Source organism: Ahaetulla prasina, chromosome 8 (assembly GCF_028640845.1).
Source record: "Ahaetulla prasina isolate Xishuangbanna chromosome 8, ASM2864084v1, whole genome shotgun sequence".
Classification (NCBI taxonomy): domain Eukaryota; kingdom Metazoa; phylum Chordata; class Lepidosauria; order Squamata; family Colubridae; genus Ahaetulla; species Ahaetulla prasina.
Genome location: NC_080546.1, coordinates 81,322,589 through 81,341,992, shown reverse-complemented (window position 1 = coordinate 81,341,992; position 19,404 = coordinate 81,322,589). Strand labels below are relative to the sequence as shown.

Genomic DNA, 19,404 nt, shown 5'->3' with positions numbered 1-19,404 from the left:
ACTCAAGTCAACTGAACATTTAAAAATGTATCACAAATATCATTGACTGGGGCTGATGGTTGATACGGGTTGCTGCCAGCATCCTAGGTATCAACCAAGTATCATCTTAAAATGTACAATGTTCCGAATAGCACAGTTTTTTGCAGTTCCAGTGGTGTTATTGCAGGAAGCTCCAATTTCTTTATGTATTCTATAAAATTCTTGGACATGGTACCAAGTACCCGCTGACAATGGGTATCACTGTTACATGTTTCATCCATAACACCATAGTTTCGATGACCAGGTCACGATATTTCGTGATTTTTTTCCAGTTCTTTTTTTTTTCCGACTCTGGCATCTCCTGGTACAGCGATATCAATAAATTGTTAAGCTTCGGTTTTCGGCAACTGCGATATCTGGCGTGTTGTGTTCTGAATGACGATCTGTCTGTATTCGAAAGTCCAGCAAGATCTCCCCCTTCTCATTTTCGACAACTTTTTCCACTTTATGTTCCCATGGCTTTTCAGATACAGGTTTGTTGTATCTTTTACATAATGACCAGAGGATTAATTTAGCAACTTGGTCATGTCTAGCTTTGTAATCGATTTGCACGATTTTGCTGTACTCACATTTTAAATGTGAAACAGTTTCAACTTTGTTGTTGCAAAGTCGGCAGTTTGGATTGTCGGTGGATTTTTGTATCTTTGCTTTCATGGCATTAGTTTGTAGTGCTTGTTCTTGAGCAGCGAGTATTAAACCTTCCGTTTCTTTCTTGATGGTTCCCATCTTAAGCCATGCCCATGTCAAGTTGTCATCACATTTTCCTTCAACGTTTTTCAAGTGCTGTCCGTGCAAAGCTTTGGTTTTCCATCTATTTAATCTGTCATCCAGCTGTCTTTCCTTATATTCTGCCTTTGTTTCTGTTGTTTTTATTAATGTTCTCTGTTTTTACAGCCTGCAGCAATTTTTCTGTATGTCAGAACGAAAGACAAGTGGTTCTTCTTGCAGCAACATCCGAGGCCCCACCCTCTTTTCCTCGGAGCCATCTCTCAAATGGCTGATACAACTGGGAAGGTTCAGAACCGGCAGGAATCTGACTGCCTGCACGGAGCACCAACTTGTATCCCCACCAAATTGATACCTATTTACCTACTCACATAGAACATGCTTTAAACGGCTTTAAACATGCAAGTGACGGGAGCTCACCCAGCCATGCAGTTCACAACAAAAATATGCTGCGTACAATAAAAAATAAAATGAAATGAAATGAAATGAAATGAAATGAAATGAAATGAAATGAAATACACACGTGGCTGGAGAATCATAAAAATGCAGGCAAGAAATAGGCTCTGTCTCATAATTGGGATCCAGACTTTGGGACAGAGCCAGGTTTTCAAAGCTTAATGAAAAACCTGCAGGATGTGGGCCAAAATAATCTCAAAATGGATGATGTTGCAAGAGTGGGCAGCATAGTACCCTGTTTCCACCAAAACAAGACATCCCCTGATAATAAGCCCAGTCGGGCTTTTGAGCGTGTAGCAATAAGGCCAAGCGCTTATTTCAGGGTTCAAAAAAATATAAGACAGGGCCTTATTTTCAGGAAACACGGTTGTTCTGTCCACCTTCGCCTCCGTCCGAATGATGGCTTAATTAGCCGGCACTATCAGCTCTGGCAGCAGAATAGCCAGCGTATGCCAAGAGCCTCCGTTATCTTCCACGACACTGGTGAGTCACCCAGAAACAAACTTCAGCTCTTAGTCAATCAGTGGATTTGCCTGTTACAAAGAGACACAGCAGCTCTTGTTGCCTTTTATATCCTGTGGGGTGTGGCTCCATGACTCAGCACTTCCTAGGCCTGCCCCACCCCTGCTTCTGTTATTCCCTCCTCTCCTGCCTACAAAACCTAGGATCCAACCAAGCCTGAATGCCATCAGCTGGGTCTGAAGGCATGGCCTGGAGCGGGGAAGAGTCAGGGGACGGAGGCTTCGTTATTTCTTCCACCTGGCCTGCTTCTGGCTCCTGGAGCTGAGCCAGGGAAGCCGGTGCTCCCGAGGTAAGTCCTGATGGCCCTTCCCCCTCACTTTCCAAGTCACTTTCTGGCAGCAGGCCCAGCTCAGGGGGCGTAGACATGGTATTATCCCTCAAACACTATTCCAAAACCTCTACATTTTAACTATATATATATATTTATTTTTTTTTAAAAAATGATCCAGGAGCAGATACACAGAAAATGTAAAACATACCAATCTTGGGAGCGCCATGCCAGTAACTGAACAAACGAGTTTGACCGTCTGGCCATAATGGATATAGCCATCTCGGACTGTGAACTCCTCTCCTTCGGATTCATCATCGTCCACTGCGGAGGAAAGAGATATATCAGCATGCCAGGCAAACCTGAGTCCGTTCCAAAAGAAAAGCATAACGCTACCAGTTTCCCAAACTCAGGAAAGATTACACAAAACACACACACACACAGGGGTTTCAGTTTTACTCACAGAGATGAATGTAAAATGCTCCCCATTGTTGTGAGCTGGCATGGAAGTTCCCTCCTTCTACGTGCAAATATCTGGTGCTAACTGTTTGGGACCGAAGTCTATTAAACAATGCTACTTTTGTCCCTGATGCAATGCATACTGTAGGAGAAAAAAACACAAACAGAGCCTTTTTTTAGCCTTAAGACAGGAAAGATGTGCTGGCAATAAAATCAGCACTTCTACTAATCTGAAAATGCCAGGTTTCTTCCAGCTTTTTTTTTTTTACACCCAGCATCTTTTCTTTGGTTTCTTTTTTTTAAAGGGAATCTCCTGTCCTACTCATAGTCGACAGATAAATCAATAAAAATAGAATAAACTAAGACAACTTGAAGATGCCACTTATTACCATATATGGTGGACTTGTAAAAAAGTTAAAGCATTTTGGATTAAAGTATGGTGGATCATGCAGAATATTTTGAAAAAGAAGATTAAGTTTACCCCGCAGTTCTTTTTACTAGGAATAATTATGGATTGTACAGCTATAGAGACTAAATTGATTTTGAACTTAATAAGAGCAGCAAGACTTTTGATTTCTCAATATTGGAAGAAAGAAGAATTACCTACAATTGAAGAATGGACACTTAAAGTATCAAATCTGGCAGAAATGGCAAAAATCTCTGCTTACTTGAAAGACTATACACAAGAAAAATATATTTTAGAATGGAAAATGTGGATTGATTATATTCAAAATAAGTATCAGATAAAAAAATATCGAATAGCATATGAGTAAATTTAGGAAATATTTTGTATTAGATATATTTCTGAAGGAGAGGGGAATTGAGAGTGTGATTAAGTGTGGAGAGACTAGAGATTATAATTTAGGAATTATTTTGGATTATGATTGTTAGTTTTGATACCCTGCATTTTGTTCTGGGAAGTCGGGAGGGGTGGGGGTAAGGGGAGGGAATTGGGGGTTGAGGCTAGAGATGGAGTGATGGTTAATGTACAGGGATTATTGAAGATGTATAAATATAATTAATGTAGGGTCGGGTCTGCCCAGTTACCATTTTAGAACGGTGGGGAGGGAGAAAAGAGAGAGTAGGAGGTAGGAAAGAGGAGAAGAGGAAGGAAGAGGGTAGAAGAGGAGAAGGAAGGTGTAGGGTGGAGGGAGGAGAGGATGTAGATAAGAGAAGGAGAGGAAGGTCTGGAAAGTAAAAGAAGGTAGAAGAGGGAAGAGTATTAAAAAGAGGGGTGGTGACTGGGCAAGCCCGACTAATTGTATATAACTGTACATTGAATGAGTTATTTGACATGATTGTAAAAATAAAACTTTAAAAAAAAAATAGAATAAACTAGTCTATAATGTTATAAGGGGACGTGGTGGCTCAGTGGATAAGACGCTGAACTTGTTGATCGAAAGGTGCTCCCGAGGTAAGTCCTGATGGCCCTTCCCCCTCACTTTCCAAGTCACTTTCTGGCAGCAGGCCCAGCTCAGGGGGCGTAGACATGGTATTATCCCTCAAACACTATTCCAAAACCTCTACATTTTAACTATATATATATATATATATATATATATTTAAAAAATGATCCAGGAGCAGATACACAGAAAATGTAAAACATACCAATCTTGGGAGCGCCATGCCAGTAACTGAACAAACGAGTTTGACCGTCTGGCCATAATGGATATAGCCATCTCGGACTGTGAACTCCTCTCCTTCGGATTCATCATCGTCCACTGCGGAGGAAAGAGATATATCAGCATGCCAGGCAAACCTGAGTCCGTTCCAAAAGAAAAGCATAACGCTACCAGTTTCCCAAACTCAGGAAAGATTACACAAACACACACCCACACAGGGGTTCCAGTTTTACTCACAGAGATGAATGTAAAATGCTCCCCATTGTTGTGAGCTGGCATGGAAGTTCCCTCCTTCTACGTGCAAATATCTGGTGCTAACTGTTTGGGACCGAAGTCTATTAAACAATGCTACTTTTGTCCCTGATGCAATGCATACTGTAGGAGAAAAAAACACAAACAGAGCCTTTTTTTAGCCTTAAGACAGGAAAGATGTGCTGGCAATAAAATCAGCACTTCTACTAATCTGAAAATGCCAGGTTTCTTCCAGCTTTTTTTTTTTTACACCCAGCATCTTTTCTTTGGTTTCTTTTTTTTAAAGGGAATCTCCTGTCCTACTCATAGTCGACAGATAAATCAATAAAAATAGAATAAACTAAGACAACTTGAAGATGCCACTTATTACCATATATGGTGGACTTGTAAAAAAGTTAAAGCATTTTGGATTAAAGTATGGTGGATCATGCAGAATATTTTGAAAAAGAAGATTAAGTTTACCCCGCAGTTCTTTTTACTAGGAATAATTATGGATTGTACAGCTATAGAGACTAAATTGATTTTGAACTTAATAACAGCCGCAAGACTTTTGATTGCTCAATATTGGAAGAAAGAAGAATTACCTACAATTGAAGAATGGACACTTAAAGTATCAAATCTGGCAGAAATGGCAAAAATCTCTGCTTACTTGAAAGACTATACACAAGAAAAATATATTTTAGAATGGAAAATGTGGATTGATTATATTCAAAATAAGTATCAGATAAAAAAATATCAAATAGCATATGAGTAAATTTAGGAAATATTTTGTATTAGATATATTTCTGAAGGAGAGGGAATTGAGAGTGTGATTAAGTGTGGAGACTAGAGATTATAATTTAGGAATTATTTTGGATTATGATTGTTAGTTTTGATACCCTGCATTTTGTTCTGGGAAGTCGGGAGGGGTGGGGGTAAGGGGAGGGAATTGGGGGTGGAGGCTAGAGATGGAGTGATGGTTAATGTACAGGGATTATTGAAGATGTATAAATATAATTAATGTAGGGTCGGGTCTGCCCAGTTACCATTTTAGAACGGTGGGGAGGGAGAAAAGAGAGAGTAGGAGGTAGGAAAGAGGAGAAGTGGAAGGAAGAGGGGTAGAAGAGGAAGGAAGAGGGGTAGAAGAGGGAGAAGGAAGGTGGAGGGTGGAGGGAGGAGAGGATGTAGATAAGAGAAGGAGAGGAAGATCTGGAAAGTAAAAGAAGGTAGAAGAGGGAAGAGTGTTAAAAAGAGGGGTGGTGACTGGGCAAGCCCGACTAATTGTATATAACTGTACATTGAATGAGTTATTTGACATGATTGTAAAAATAAAACTTTAAAAAAAAAATAGAATAAACTAGTCTATAATGTTATAAGGGGACGTGGTGGCTCAGTGGATAAGACGCTGAACTTGTTGATCGAAAGGTCGGCAGTTCAGCGGTTCGAATCCCGAGTGCCACATAATGGGGTGAGCACCTGTTCCTTGTCCCAGCTTCTGCCAATCTAGCAGTTCGAAACCACGTTAAAAATGCAGATAGAAAAATAGGGACCGCCTTTGGTGGGAAGATAACAGCGTTCCGTGCACCTTTGGTGTTTAGTCATGCCGCCACATGACCACAGAGACGTCTTCAGACAGTGCTGTCTCTTCGGCTTTGAAATTGAGATGAGCACCGCCCCCTAGAGTCAGGAACGACTAGCACATGGGTGTGAGAGGAACCTTTACCTTTGAGAATGTTATCTTTAGAGACTCTTTTAAATTTGAAGCATGCTTTAAAACAGGGGTGTCCAATCTTGACAAATTTACAACCTAGACTTCAATTCCCAGAAGTCGCCTCTGGGATTTCAACTTCCAGAATTCCTTGTACTGGCTGGGGAATTCTCGGACTTGAAATCCACAGATCTTAAAAAGTTGCTAAGGTTGGACAATCTTGTTTTAAAATATCGTTACCACAAAAATTTTAATCGGGTAATCTCAAAAACACAACACATACAATTGTTGCCCCTTCTCTCTCTCTCACTATTGAGATTGTTGGAAGCTGAAATCAAATACATTCTTTGTTGTAATGCCTGGAAGTTATTTTATAATGGGATTTACTCTACCAAAGGCCACACTTTTAAGCGACGAATGGAAAACTTCCATATGTGAAACACAGACCACAGTCAATGAAGCTGGCCGGCCAATACTTACAGTCTGCATTTTTCAGCGATTGTTTCTTTTTCGAAGGCTTGGAGATGACTTTGATCCGTTTACTAAGGAAAACACCAATATCGTCACTATTGCCATAGAACATTTTTACGGATAACATGAAGTGCTTTCGCTTGTCAGAATCTGATATGTACAAAGTTTTAGCTGTGCAATAGTTCTGTGGATAAAAAGAGACAGTAATTTAGTATTTTCCAACGAAGGTAATTATGCATAGATAAACCAATTGGACGTTTTCAGTAGTATTGTTAAGTTAACAAATTTGAAAATTGAAACAATATATGGCTCCAGTTTATTGCATTTCAGGAAAAAAAGTTAACAGCATGGTGAGAATTGCAAGTACCATATTTTTTGGACTATAAGACGTACCTAAATTTAGAAGAAGAAAACAACAAAGAAAAGTTTTAGGCCTCCGTGAGATCCATTATTACACTTTTTACTGCCCGTTTTCAAGGCTTTTTTTGGTCCATTTTCGAGGATTTTTTCTGCCCATTTTCAAGGCTTTTTTTCACCCTTTTTTTCCAGAAAAATGAGCCAAAAAACCCCCTCAAAAACAGGCTGAAAAAAAGCCTGAAAAAGGCCCAATAACAGGGCATGCGGAGGCCAAAAAATGGCCGACAGGTAGGGTGGCTTCAGCAATATTCGGTCTGTAAGACGCACAGACGTTTTCACTCCCTTTTGGGAGTCAAAAAGGTGTGTCTTATAGTCTGAAAAATACGGACGTGTGTTCCCAACTAAACAAAAAGAAAGTGAATGAGCTAGATCAGCATCAAGTATTTGTAAGATAAATGAGTTTGTTATAAGTACTCGGTACACATATTCCCGTTTTATTCTTTTCCTGTAAAACGGAAGTTTGAGGGCCAGCTGTAGAGTCCCTGCTGATACTTTGCCCCACTTTGCCCCCCTGCCCGCTGGCAGCCACAGCAGGCAAGCACCTCCTCCCTAGGCTCCTGTCAGCCAGGAAATGCCAGCCACACAAGGAGTGGCTGGGAGGAGAGAGGCAAAGCCAGGGCAAGGCTGAATCCCACCACTGCACGGGCCAGATACATTGCATCGGCAGACCGTATCTGGCCCGCAAGCCGTAGTTTGAGGACCCCTGGTGTAATGCTTAAAAACTCCTGCAAAAGAAGGAACACTCCCTCGCCGCCAGACTATTTTACTTTTTCATTTTCTCTGGTAAACAGGCAAGAAAATTTCCTTTTGCTGACAGATACGAAGCCGACGATTTTGGAAAATGATTTCGAACAGGATGTTTAGAAATAAAAGTAATCTAACTCTCTTTCAGTGAGTGAAAGCAAGGAAAGTAGTATTTTCTTTTATTAGAATGTTTGCAGATTTAGCAACATCACAATGACGTATGTATTTTGTTCAATAAAGTGATGGTGATGAAAAAGTAAACTGTACCGAATGTCCATATTTACGACCTTGGCAACGTCTCTGTCTGGCACACGTTCACCTACAATCAGTTAATACACCCGGTCCCACTTTAACCTATTTATCCCAAATTGCCAAAACAAGCTATCACTTTCCAGGCTCCTTTTATCCACAGCGCAGAATTGCCAACTGCAAGTTAACAAGCTCAGCTGATTAATTAGCTGATTAGAACCCTCCAGCTGATAAACTTTGCCTGACACTGACAAGACCCTAATCGGTTTCATGGTAAAACTTTTGTCTGTAGTTCACAGGGATCCTGCCAGGAAAACATCTGGCACTACTTTGTTCCTTGGATGTGTGTTGTGTACTATGTGTACACAGGCACACAATGTGTCGTGTGTACTCTACTGTAATTCCTTTCTCTGAATAGAATAGAATAGAATAGAATAGAATAGAATAGAATAGAATAGAATAGAATAGAATAGAATAGAATAGAATAGAACAGAATAAATTTTCTTATTGGCCAAGTGTGATTGGACACACAAGGAATTTGTTTTGGTGCATACATTCTCAGCGTACATAAAAGAAAAGATATGTTCATCAAGAAGGGACGTTGATCTTACCGTGATACGTCCTTTCTCATAGGGTGAGATGGGAGGTGCCAGGCTGGGTTATTCTAGGCTCTAGCTCTATGAACTGAGTTGAAAAAGTTCTGAGGATCCGCCTCCCTGGTGACGTTCCCCAGTTTTGACAACGAAGCCGAAGCGAATGGAAATCCAACTGAAAATAGAAAAACAGGAAACACACCCCACCCACGGGAGTCGGACCAGACAGAAACAGGGTGGAGCTGGCACCTCCCATCGCACCCTATGAGAAAGGACGTATCACGGTAAGACCAACGTCCCTCCTCTATAGTGTGGCGATGGGAGGTGCCAGGCTGGGATATACCAAAGACTGGCCAGCACTACGGGCGGGAACTAGGCTGGGCCGACGACCCTGACCCTTCGTGGACCCTCTGCAAAACCCACCGCCCAAATGCAGCCTCTTGCCGAGGCATATGAATCCAGTCTGTAGTGGCGTATAAAAGGAGATGGAGAACTCCATGTAGCCGCCCCTACAGATCTTCTCTACGGAAGCCTGAGTGGCCCAGGCTGCCGTTGTAGCTGCACTGCGTGTAGAGTGGGCCATTATCCCCTGAGGCACTGGGAGAGCGTGAAGCTTGTAAGCACGTGCTATACACGACCTAAGCTAACGCCCCACCGTGGAAGATGTCACCCTGTGGCCAAGAGTTGACGGTTGAAAGGAGACGAACAGGGATTCAGTCTTCCGAAAGGAAGAGGTCTGTGACATATAAATACGGAGGCCCGCCTAACATCCAACGTGTGCCAGGTCTGTTCCAAGACGTGTTTATGCCCTGGATAGAAGTCCGGCAGGACCAACTCCTGTTCTCGGAGAAACAAGGAGTTGACCTTTGGCAGAAAGGCAAGGTCCAGCCGCAGGACCACCCTGTGGGAGTGAAAGATACACAGGTCTTTCCTCACCGATAATGCCACCAACTCCGATATCCGTCGGCAGACATGATGGCCACAAGGAAAGCAATCTTACACGACAGAAGCCGAAGACTGGCCTCCCTCAATGGTTCAAAAGGAGCCTTGTCAATGCCTGCGAAACCTTAGTGAGGTCCCAAGTTGGATAACGGTGCAGCGTAGGTGGCCTAAGATTAGAAGCCCCACGCAGAAAGGCACGCACCCTCGGATGGTGAGTGAGGGAACCCCAGTCCCCAAATGACAAAATGGAACCCAGTGCAGCCACCTGCCTCCTCAAGGTATTAGGGGAAAGCCCCCGCTCAAGGCCCTCCTGTAAAAACTCGAGCACCTCCGCACTGAGGCCAAAGTAGGGTCCCAACGTCTTGAACCACTTCGTGAAGGTGGTCCATGTGGCGCTGTAAATGCGCGTGGTTGAAGGCCGCCTGGCCGCCTGAATCGTCCGGATGACCCTGGAAGAAAACCACTCCCATTTCAGGAGCCTCCGCTCAACTGCCAAACGGTCAACTGGAGCCACTGGGGCTCGGGATGAAGAACTGGCCCCTGGCTGAGGGAGACAATATCCGGGGGAATCCTCCAGGGCTTGGCAACAGACAGGCCAACCAGGTCAGCGAACCACGGCCTCCTGGGCCAATGGGAAGCTACCAATAGTATCTCTGCCCTCTCCAACAGCACCTTCCTGATGACAGCTGGGATTAAGGGGAGAGGAGGGAAGGCATATAAGAGGTCCTCAGAGCGTCCACCCCCTCCGCTCCTGGGGTTGGGAATCGTGACAGGAACCGGGGAAGGCGAGTGTTTGTTGGAGATGCAAAGAGATCAACCACCGGCCGGCCGAACCGATCGGCGAGGGCTGCAAAGAGACAGGGATGGAGCCTCCACTCCGATGGATCCATGGTGGCCCGACTCAGCCAGTCTGCCCAGATGTTGTCCGTCCTGGCAATATGGTCCGCCGTCAGGGACAACAGATGAGTCTCTGCCCATTGGCAAAGGGCTTCCGCCTCCAGCATCAGGGAATGTGAGCAAGTCCCACCTTGCCTGTTGATATGGGCCTTCGTTGTTGTATTGTCTGTGAGAAGAAGAACATGTCTCCCCTTCACCAGTGGCAGAAAGGTCTGAAGGGTCAGACGGGCAGCTCCAGCTGTTCGAGCTCCAGCCGAGTCCAGCGTCCCTGGGCAACCTGTGATCCACAATGCCCACCCCAGCCAAAGAGGCTGGCATCCGACGTTACTGTCACTCTGTAAGGCTCCCTGAAAAAACAACCCTTCCTGATGGCCCCTGACTCTCACCGAGAGAGAGACAGTAGCACTCATGGCGGCACCCTGACCCAAGTCTTCGAGGAACTGGTGCCTGCCCTCTGGAAAGGAAGCAAGAACCACTGGAGTGGTCGAGCGTGGAACCTTGCCCAAGGGACTATGGCCAGGCAGGAGATCATTTTCCCTAGTAGTTGGGACAACAGGGCCACCTGCACCCTCTGGTCCTGCCGGATTAGCTGAATTAAGGCCCGTATGCTCTCCTGCCGCTCCTGGGACACGAACACCTGACCCGCCCGAGTGTCTATCAAGGCCCCCAGGTGCACTAGCCTCGTAGAAGGTATGACGTGACATTTCTCCAAATTCACGGGAAACCCGTGATCCCTCAGAGCACCTATGGTCATAGCTAGGTCACGTTCTGCTAGCTTCTGGGACGATGCCTGGATGAGTAGGTCGTCCAGGTAACACTGGATCCTGATGGGGATCGACCTGAGGTATGCCGCCAGGACGGATAAAATCTTGGTAAACGTTCAGGGGGCTGAAGCCAGTCCGAACGGAAGGGCCATATATTGAAAATGCTGGCCGGCATAACAAAACCTGACGATGGCCTGGACTGATAGGGACATGGAGGTATGCTTCTGTGAGATCTATGGAAGCTAAGAAGTCCCCCTCCCTGAAAAACCATGGCATATCTTGTTCCCCCACATCACCTTGGCGGAGCCCCGCTGCATTGAGAGTCCACGTTGCCTCAGGGACCCTAAGCGGTGCCCCAGAAGGCCCAGGCCGAGGTTGAGGGTCACTGAGGGTATCAGGTGACCAGAATCTGGCAGCTGCAGGTTGAGAAGGCACATTCAGATTCTGCTGAGGAGGCAAATCTGGGGGCGGAGAAGCCATCTGACGTTCAGAAATGGCAGAATCCGATGGGGACTGAGGCAGAACCCCTGCTGAAGCCTTGGCAAACTGCCTATCAATGGACTTCTGTCGTGCCTGCTCAGTCTTTTCATCAGCCTTGGATGTGCCAGGATGGGCATTGGCCCTGGCACAAATCTTAGCAGCCGCAGCAAGGCTGGCTGTTCTAGGCTTGACTGGCGCTCTGCCCCCTCTATCTGGCTGAGGTGACCAAGAACCCTCTGCAGAAAATGCAGCCTGCCTGTCAGAGTCTTCCATGGTAAGCAGGTGTTAGGCCAGAAGCCCCTGTAATCCACAAAAGCAGGGCAAGCTATTTGCCAACTGTCCAACTCCACTTAAGGAAGTAAAGGTCCCAAGTCCAATTACTTTTTTTTTTTTTGGTAAAACAGTCAGAAAAATTCAAATAGAGCAGAAAAAGAAAATATACAGGCCTGATCCCACGATGCAGACAAACTGGCCGCAGGGATCCTCAAATTTGTGACTCCAACTTTTGCAGATCATTGTAGATATCAGGCTCAGGTCCTCCAGATCAGCCAGATCAGGCTGCAAAGCTAGCCTGCAGGCACAAAAATGGCTGGAAAATGACCAGGGCTCCCATCCGCCGATGCGGAAAGCCCTACCAGCCCTGTGGCCACAAATCGATGCCGGGGGAGCAAAGCCGCCCGGACCTCAAGCTGCAATTGTAAAGCGCGGGGGGGGGGAGCACGCAATTAACCCCCGCCTTCTAGGGACTAGCGCCAGGCTAAGGAAGGCTAGCGTAACCCAGCAGTTCTGCCACAGTTCCTTCCTGGTGCCAGGAATCCAGGAAACAATAAACTGGCCCACGCCCAGGCTGCAAGAGGCTGGCGTGGCCGAAAGGCTCCAAAACCCACCCCCAGCTGCAAGCAAACAAGCCCGCTCCACAGCTGACCGGCGCAGAAACTCCGGAGCAAAGGGAAACCGTGCCAAGGCTCCTAGAGGCTAGCACGGCTCCAGTGGCTTCTATCACGGCGCTCCGACACCACGGAGGCCAGCCACAACCACTGGGGTGAAGGCAAACCCCGCAGCATCCCCAAAGCTACCAGCCAGGTACCTGAGAAGAAGGGGGAGGGTGGGGGGCACCAGAAAGGGCGACCTCCCAGCTCCAATCCGCAGCAATCGAGAGCCCTCCCCAGTTGCAAGCAAGATCCACGAAAAGGAAAAAACAAGACAAATAAATAAATCCACTTTAAAAGAAAAGAAAGAGAACAAAAAATCCAAAACTAAGAAAAAAATATCCAGGGAATAATCTAGCTCAGCTCTAAAGCTCTGGAGCTAAAAATTAAGCGTCCATAGCTGAGGCTGAGTTGAAAAAAGCTAGGGAACGTCACCAGGGAGGCGGATCCTCAGAAGTTTTTCAACTCAGTCCATAGGGCTAGAGCCTAGAATAACCCAGCCTGGCACCTCCCATCGCCACACTATGGAGAAACAAAAGATACTCAGTGGCTACGAATGAACAGATAAGATCCAAATTTAATGCATCCGCGCCTTGAACCAATCTCACACCGACTGTGATATATCTGTAAACAGGTTCTCAAACTATATGTTGCATTCAACCCACCTTTCCTTCCAAGTTTAACTGCTGCATCTCTTGGTCGCTATTTCCAATCCCAATAAAGGCGCATGGTTGAGAGTCTTGCTCAGAACAGCCATCTCGCTCCATTTGTTCTTTTTTTTTCTTCCATCCACTACCCATAAGGTAGACACACGGAGGAGGACAAAAAAATCTGAAGACAAAAGAGCAGAAAGTTAGGTTCACCGGGAACATGCATTCCCTTTCGGTGCCAGGTCATTTGTGCCCAGTGCAAAATGTCATTTTCGAAGGAAATGGCACCAAGGGGGGGAAATTATACATAATCTGAGCAAGGGATAATTTTTTTAAAAAAAATTTAAAAGATTTTTTAAAAAATATTTTTTTAAAAAAAACAACTCAAGGTAGTGAACGTACTTAATATTCCTTACTCCTATTTTCCCCACAACCCTGCGAGGTTAGTTAGATGAGACAAAATGATTGGCTCAAAGTCATTCAATTGGCTTTCATGCCAAAGGCGGGACTGGAACTCATGATCTGATGGTTTCCAGCCTGGTGCCTTAACCAGTAGCTCTATTTTGTTGCTGAGCTATTTAAATCCAGAAGGGGGGAAATGGAACTTTTTTTTATTAAAGTTTTTTATTTTTTTCAAACACACATACAAACAAACAAACAGTACATTTTTTTCTGAACAGCATATTGGCCGAGTCAAAACTTGTACCGCTTTTAGTTTTCTCCAACACCATTTTATACATTTCACTTTTCGCCATAAAATTCTTTCTCTCAATTTTTTATTTTCCTTCTATTTCTTCTAATATATAAACAATATTAACATTTGGCCTAATTCTAATCTTAATCAATTTTTCTTTTTCCACTTCTCTTTACGTTTTTCAAATTGAAACCCTTTAAATTGAAATCAATCATTTTTCTAAAATCTAAACCTAACTCTAAATTATCTTATTCAAATGTTCTCCCATTATTCCCTTTTCACAATATAATATAATTTCAAATATTTCCCCTATATTCCATCATTCCAATTATAAATATTTAATATTTAGTAGTTTTACATATATCCCTCTTTTCCATTTCTTTTTTTATCAGTTTAGCCAAATGGTACAATACTACAATTCACTTATATATATAAATCCAGTTTTCCATTCCTTTTTTATATAATTCCACATATTTTCCCTAGAAGATGGAAATTTAATGGGCTTCCCAAAGTCAGAAATATACTTACAACTTCTCCAAATCCTAGTTTTGCCCCTAAATCCAATCAGATGTAGGATTTGGTTTTGTTTGTTATTTCTGCTGGCTTTTCTAATAAATGAAAAGATTTCTCTTGTGATCTAACTTGGAATTAGTGGGAAAGTAATGCCTTTAACTCCACATAAATCTTTACCAAATAGGCCTTCAAGGGTAGAAATGTGTTATTTTAAAAACTAAAATATTTAATGATGGCTCACATCTAATAGCTGCATTTAGAACATGTATTTCTCCAAGAATATTTGTACTGCCTTTTGAAAAATTAGATGATTATTATCTTTTGATTTACAGATTTTTTTAAACTACAAAAATGAGGGGAGACAATTTGAAAGAACGTCAGGAAGAATTTAATCTGAAGTACTACAACTGAAGCAGTTTCCCTAGTTCCTGTAACACAGTTTTGCTTAGGGAGACGAAACCAAGAAAAGACGAAGGCAAGACCTGTATTGTCATTTTTTTTCTGTGAATACACTAGCATACATTCAAAAATGAAATTCTGATGAAATTCTGGTTTTTTTAAATCTAATTTGCTGTTATTTATTTGGTTGACAGAAAGGTACACTTGTTAAGAACTTATTTTAAATAGTCACTAGATGGTGCTCCACACAAGAGGTGAATGTAACAAAGACCATTTAAAATAATTCAGAGCATCCTTTGCGTTGCAAAATCTTAAGGATTCTCAATGGATACTTTTCAGGATTTATTTATATTTTTAGCTACAGTTTGTCAACCAATACTTCAAAAATGTAAGAGAAACCCCCAAAACATAGTATGTTTTAAATTTCTATAACACAAAATCCAGAAATTTTGCACCATTCTTTCTGCACCTCCTTATCTAAAACTTCCCCTGCAGGATTCCGAGCCAGGAATTCTAAGAATTACAATCCATGACATCCAAATAGCAAGCGGTTGTTAAAAGTTGCATATATTTTTTTTAAAAAAAAATTTCAATTGCAATATAGCACAGTACATCATACAAGATACCCGCCATTACCTTTTTTCATTTCCGTAGGATTTCTGAGCCACTTTTGCATGAAGTATTAAAACTGTTTGATCGCCGCGCTCCTTTAAATAATTCCTCATAGCTTCCCTAAGAATTGAAAAACGAAGGCAATCAAGTTCATAGAAAACCAATTTATACCTGTGTTTCTAAAGGCTGACTTTGCCTGCTTGCAGCTGCATCTCTTTTATGGGGTCTGCCAAAGCTATTAGGGGCTGCCTTTGTTCCAAATTCTCATGGCCACCTTGTTATCCCACCCCATCTGACCACAGTTTTGGGCTCAATTACAATTGTCAGCAAGTCAAGAGATCTTGAAACAATCAGGTTGATTCCCACCAGTGTCAGTGAGCTTGGGTACAATTAGAATAGAAACAGAATAAAAGAGTTGGAAGGGACCTTGGAGGTCTTCCAGTCCAACCCCCTGCCCAGGCAGGAAACCCTACACCACTTCAGACAAATGGTTATCCAACATCTTCTTAAAAACTTCCAGTGTTGGAGCATTCACAACTTCTGGAGGCAGATTGTTCCACTGATTCATTGTTCTAACTGTCAAGAAATTTCTCCTTAGGTCTAAGTTGTTTCTCTCCTTAATTAGTTTCCATCCATTGCTTCTTGTCCTGACCTCAGAGGCTTTGGAGAATAACTTGACTCCCTCTTCTTTATGGCAGCTCCTGAGATATCTGAACACTACTATCACTACCCTAGTCCTTCTTTTCATTAAACTAGACATACCCAGTTCCTGCAACCGTTCTTCGTATGTTTTAGCCTCTAGTCCCCTAATCATCTTGGTTGCTCTTCTCTGCACTCTTTCTAGAGTCTCAACATCTTTTTTACATTGTGGCGACCAAAACTGGATGCAATATTCCAAGTGTGGCCTTACTAAGGCATTATAAAGTGGCATTAACAGTTCATGTGATCTTTTATTTTTATTTATTTATTTATTAAATTTTTATACCGCCCTTCTCCCGAAGGACTCAGGGCGGTGTACAGCCAGAATAAAAACAAAATATATACAATTTAAAACAACATTTAAAAAGAGCAAATTTTAAAGGCTGATTATTAAAATTTAGATTTAAAAATTTGAAAATATTAAGAATACCCAATTAAAATTCAACACTAATTATGCCAGTCCCGCTTTAATAAATAAATATGTTTTGAGCTCACGACGGAAGGTCCAAAGATCAGGCACTTGACGCAGGCCAGGGGGAAGTTCGTTCCAGAGTGTCACTGCCCCCACAGAGAAGGCCCTACTCCTGGGGGCCGCCAGCCGACACTGTTTGGCGGACGGCACCCTGAGGAGACCCTCTCTGTGAGAGCGTACGGGTCGGTGGGAGGCAAAGGGTAACAGCAGGCGGTCTCGTAAGTACCCGGGTCCTAAGCCATGATCTTGATTCTATCCCTCTGTTTATGCAGCCTAGAACTGTGTTGGCTTTTTTGGCAGCTGCTGCATACTGCTGGCTGATATTTAAACGATTGTCCACTAGGACTCCAAGAGCCCTCTCACAGTTACTACTACTGAGAAAGGTATCGCCTATACTGTACCTGTGCTTTTTGTTTTTCTTGCCTAAATGTAGAACCTTACTTTGTGAGGGATGTAATATTAAGGAAGAGGTGCTCCACACCTATGTATTTCTGGGGGGAAGAGAACTCTTTCTCTTTGTAGTAACAGACAGGCTGGTCTCTACATTTTCCTTAAAGGATCAAAATAAGGATTAATATTATTAGCTCTATGAGGGCACAGGTGCAGCTGCCTACTCTTGACAAAACTGAGCTTAGAGGCCAACAGAACAGACTGGCTGCTGTCATAGCTCTGACGGCTTCAATTATCCCTCTTGCCCAGTGGGCCTCAAACTTTTTAAACAGGGGGCCAATTCACAGTCCCTCAGACTGTTTGGGGGGGGGCAGACCGGCTGGATAGGCGTGGCTAGGTGGTCATGTGACTGGGTGGGCATGGCTAATTTAGCAGTCCACTAAAAAATACACACAAATTAAACTTTAGTTTACTATGCTACTGGGGGTGGAAAGCAGGTTAGTGAAGGGATGTGGCTGCCTTGAAGGGGGAGGGGGAGGACTTGTGTGTGTGTGTGTGTGTGTGTGTGTGTGTGTGTGTGAGAGAGAGAGAGAGAGAGAGAGAGAGAGAGAGAGAGAGAGATCACGTGATTTTTCACTCAGCAACCACTCTGCTTAAAGATTGAGATGCCAGTATAATTGTAGTTGCTAAAGAAGTATGAAAACAAGATAATAAAACAACAACTACTATGAGACCATCTAATTACAGTATTTTTCGGAGTATAAGACACACCTTCCCTCGCAAAAAAAGAGAGTGAAAACCTGGGTGTGTTTTATACTCTGAATGTAGCCCTGCTCAGCTTCTCAAACGGAGGTTTCAGAGGCTGAAAAAAGCATCAGAAACGAAGCTTCAGAAAAAAAGCCTCCAAACAGAGCTTCAGAAAAGAAGCCCCCACAAAAGAAATGTGTCTTTCTCTATCCCCCTCCTTTCCTCTCCCTCTTTTTCTGGAGGCTGGGGAGGCAAAAATCAGAGCTGTTTTTGGCCTCCTCAGTCTCCATGTCCCATTTTTGGCCTCCTCGCCTTCCAGAACTACTTTGCCGCCCAAATCGGGCCCATTTTTGGCCTCCTAAGGCCTCTGTGCATCCCATTTTTGGCCTCCTTGCCCTCCAGAAGGCGGGTGGAGGCTAGCGGGTAGGTGGGGCAAGTTGGGTGGGGCAGCTTTGTGGTCCTGCACGGGCCAGATTAATGGCTTCGGCAGGCCCATTTTTGGCCTCTGTGTATCCCGTTTTTGACCTCCTCAGCCTCCGTGTGTCCCGTTTTTGGCCTCCTCGCCCTCCAGAAGGTGGGTGGAGGCTGGCGGGTAGGTGAAGCAATGTGGGTGGGGTAGCCCTCATGGTCCCGCTGGCCGTAATTTGTGGACCCCTGCTCTTGCCTTTCCAGAGAGGCAACGGATATTATAACACGCACCACTGGGGAACAGCCCCGCTCTAGGCCTGAACACAAGGCCTGAACCTTACCTGGTGAGCCGCTTAGGTGGAGGTCGCTCACCGAATTTCCTGCAGGGGAAAGAAAAAAAAACAAGTCACGAATTACAAAATGGGCATGAGATCCAAGCAAAATGGTGCCAGCACATGCCAGCTTGACTGCGGGCTCTCTCTTTTCTCCATTCCTGACCTGTTTTGCCTAAGACAAAGTCAGGAGGATGGAAGCTGAAATGTTTTTCAAAAATCGTTCTTTCTGAGCGACCAATTATCTGATAATAATAATAGTAATAAAAGCAAAGATAGTAGCAATAGGAATAGGCGCCCTTGGGAGCAATCACAAAAGATCTAGAGCAGGGGGAATGGCCAGGGGGCATGGCAAGTTTGATGTCATTCATATTGAGGGCGCCTATGGTGACCAGACCGCTCCGCCAGCAAAAACAGGTTCATGAGCTGTTTTCGGCTGGGATGGCCTCCTCCAACTGTCTGCCAGTGTAAACGGAGCTCGGGACGGCTACCCGCGGCCCACCCGAGCCCCGTTTTTCAATGGCAAAGGCACCACAGGCTGGTCCTTCACTGTTTCCAGAGGGCCCCGTGGGCCAGATCTAAGCACCCTGCTGGCCGGATGGGACCTGCGGGCCAAATGATCAAATGATAAGAGCACCATTCAAAAACCATTACCATTGACAAATTACGAAGTCCAGTTCTTTATTTGTTTACACCTCATAGACAGAATCTTGACAGACTACAGCTATAACAATTAACTAAATAGATATATCCTGGGAGAATCCTAGGGTGGGGCTATCCTGAATCTTTTCCACATTTCCTCATCCAGTTCAGGACTGTGCAGCCAGTTCTTTTGGGCCCTCTCTTGGTACTGCTTCCTCCCTTGGAAGCCAAAGAGCTATGGTTGACATTAAACACACACACTCCTTCTCCACCCGCATAACTTCCATCCTGCATCATTTAATATTATTGAGCAACATCATCTGCCTATC

General features: G+C 44.0%; 1 protein-coding gene across 1 annotated transcript in view; it reads right to left on the bottom strand.

Annotated features, from left to right (window-relative positions):
• RBPJ (recombination signal binding protein for immunoglobulin kappa J region) overlaps positions 1–19,404 on the bottom strand; it is a 48,542-nt gene that overhangs the window by 8,019 nt on the left and 21,119 nt on the right. The window contains exons 2-7 of the mRNA XM_058192751.1: positions 18,443–18,481; positions 15,410–15,505; positions 13,183–13,348; positions 6,512–6,686; positions 4,330–4,467; positions 4,079–4,191 (exon numbers count right to left, since the gene is read on the bottom strand). Of these exons, the coding sequence (XP_058048734.1) occupies positions 4,079–4,191; positions 4,330–4,467; positions 6,512–6,686; positions 13,183–13,348; positions 15,410–15,505; positions 18,443–18,481 (727 nt within the window). The remainder of the gene's footprint in view (positions 1–4,078; positions 4,192–4,329; positions 4,468–6,511; positions 6,687–13,182; positions 13,349–15,409; positions 15,506–18,442; positions 18,482–19,404) is intronic.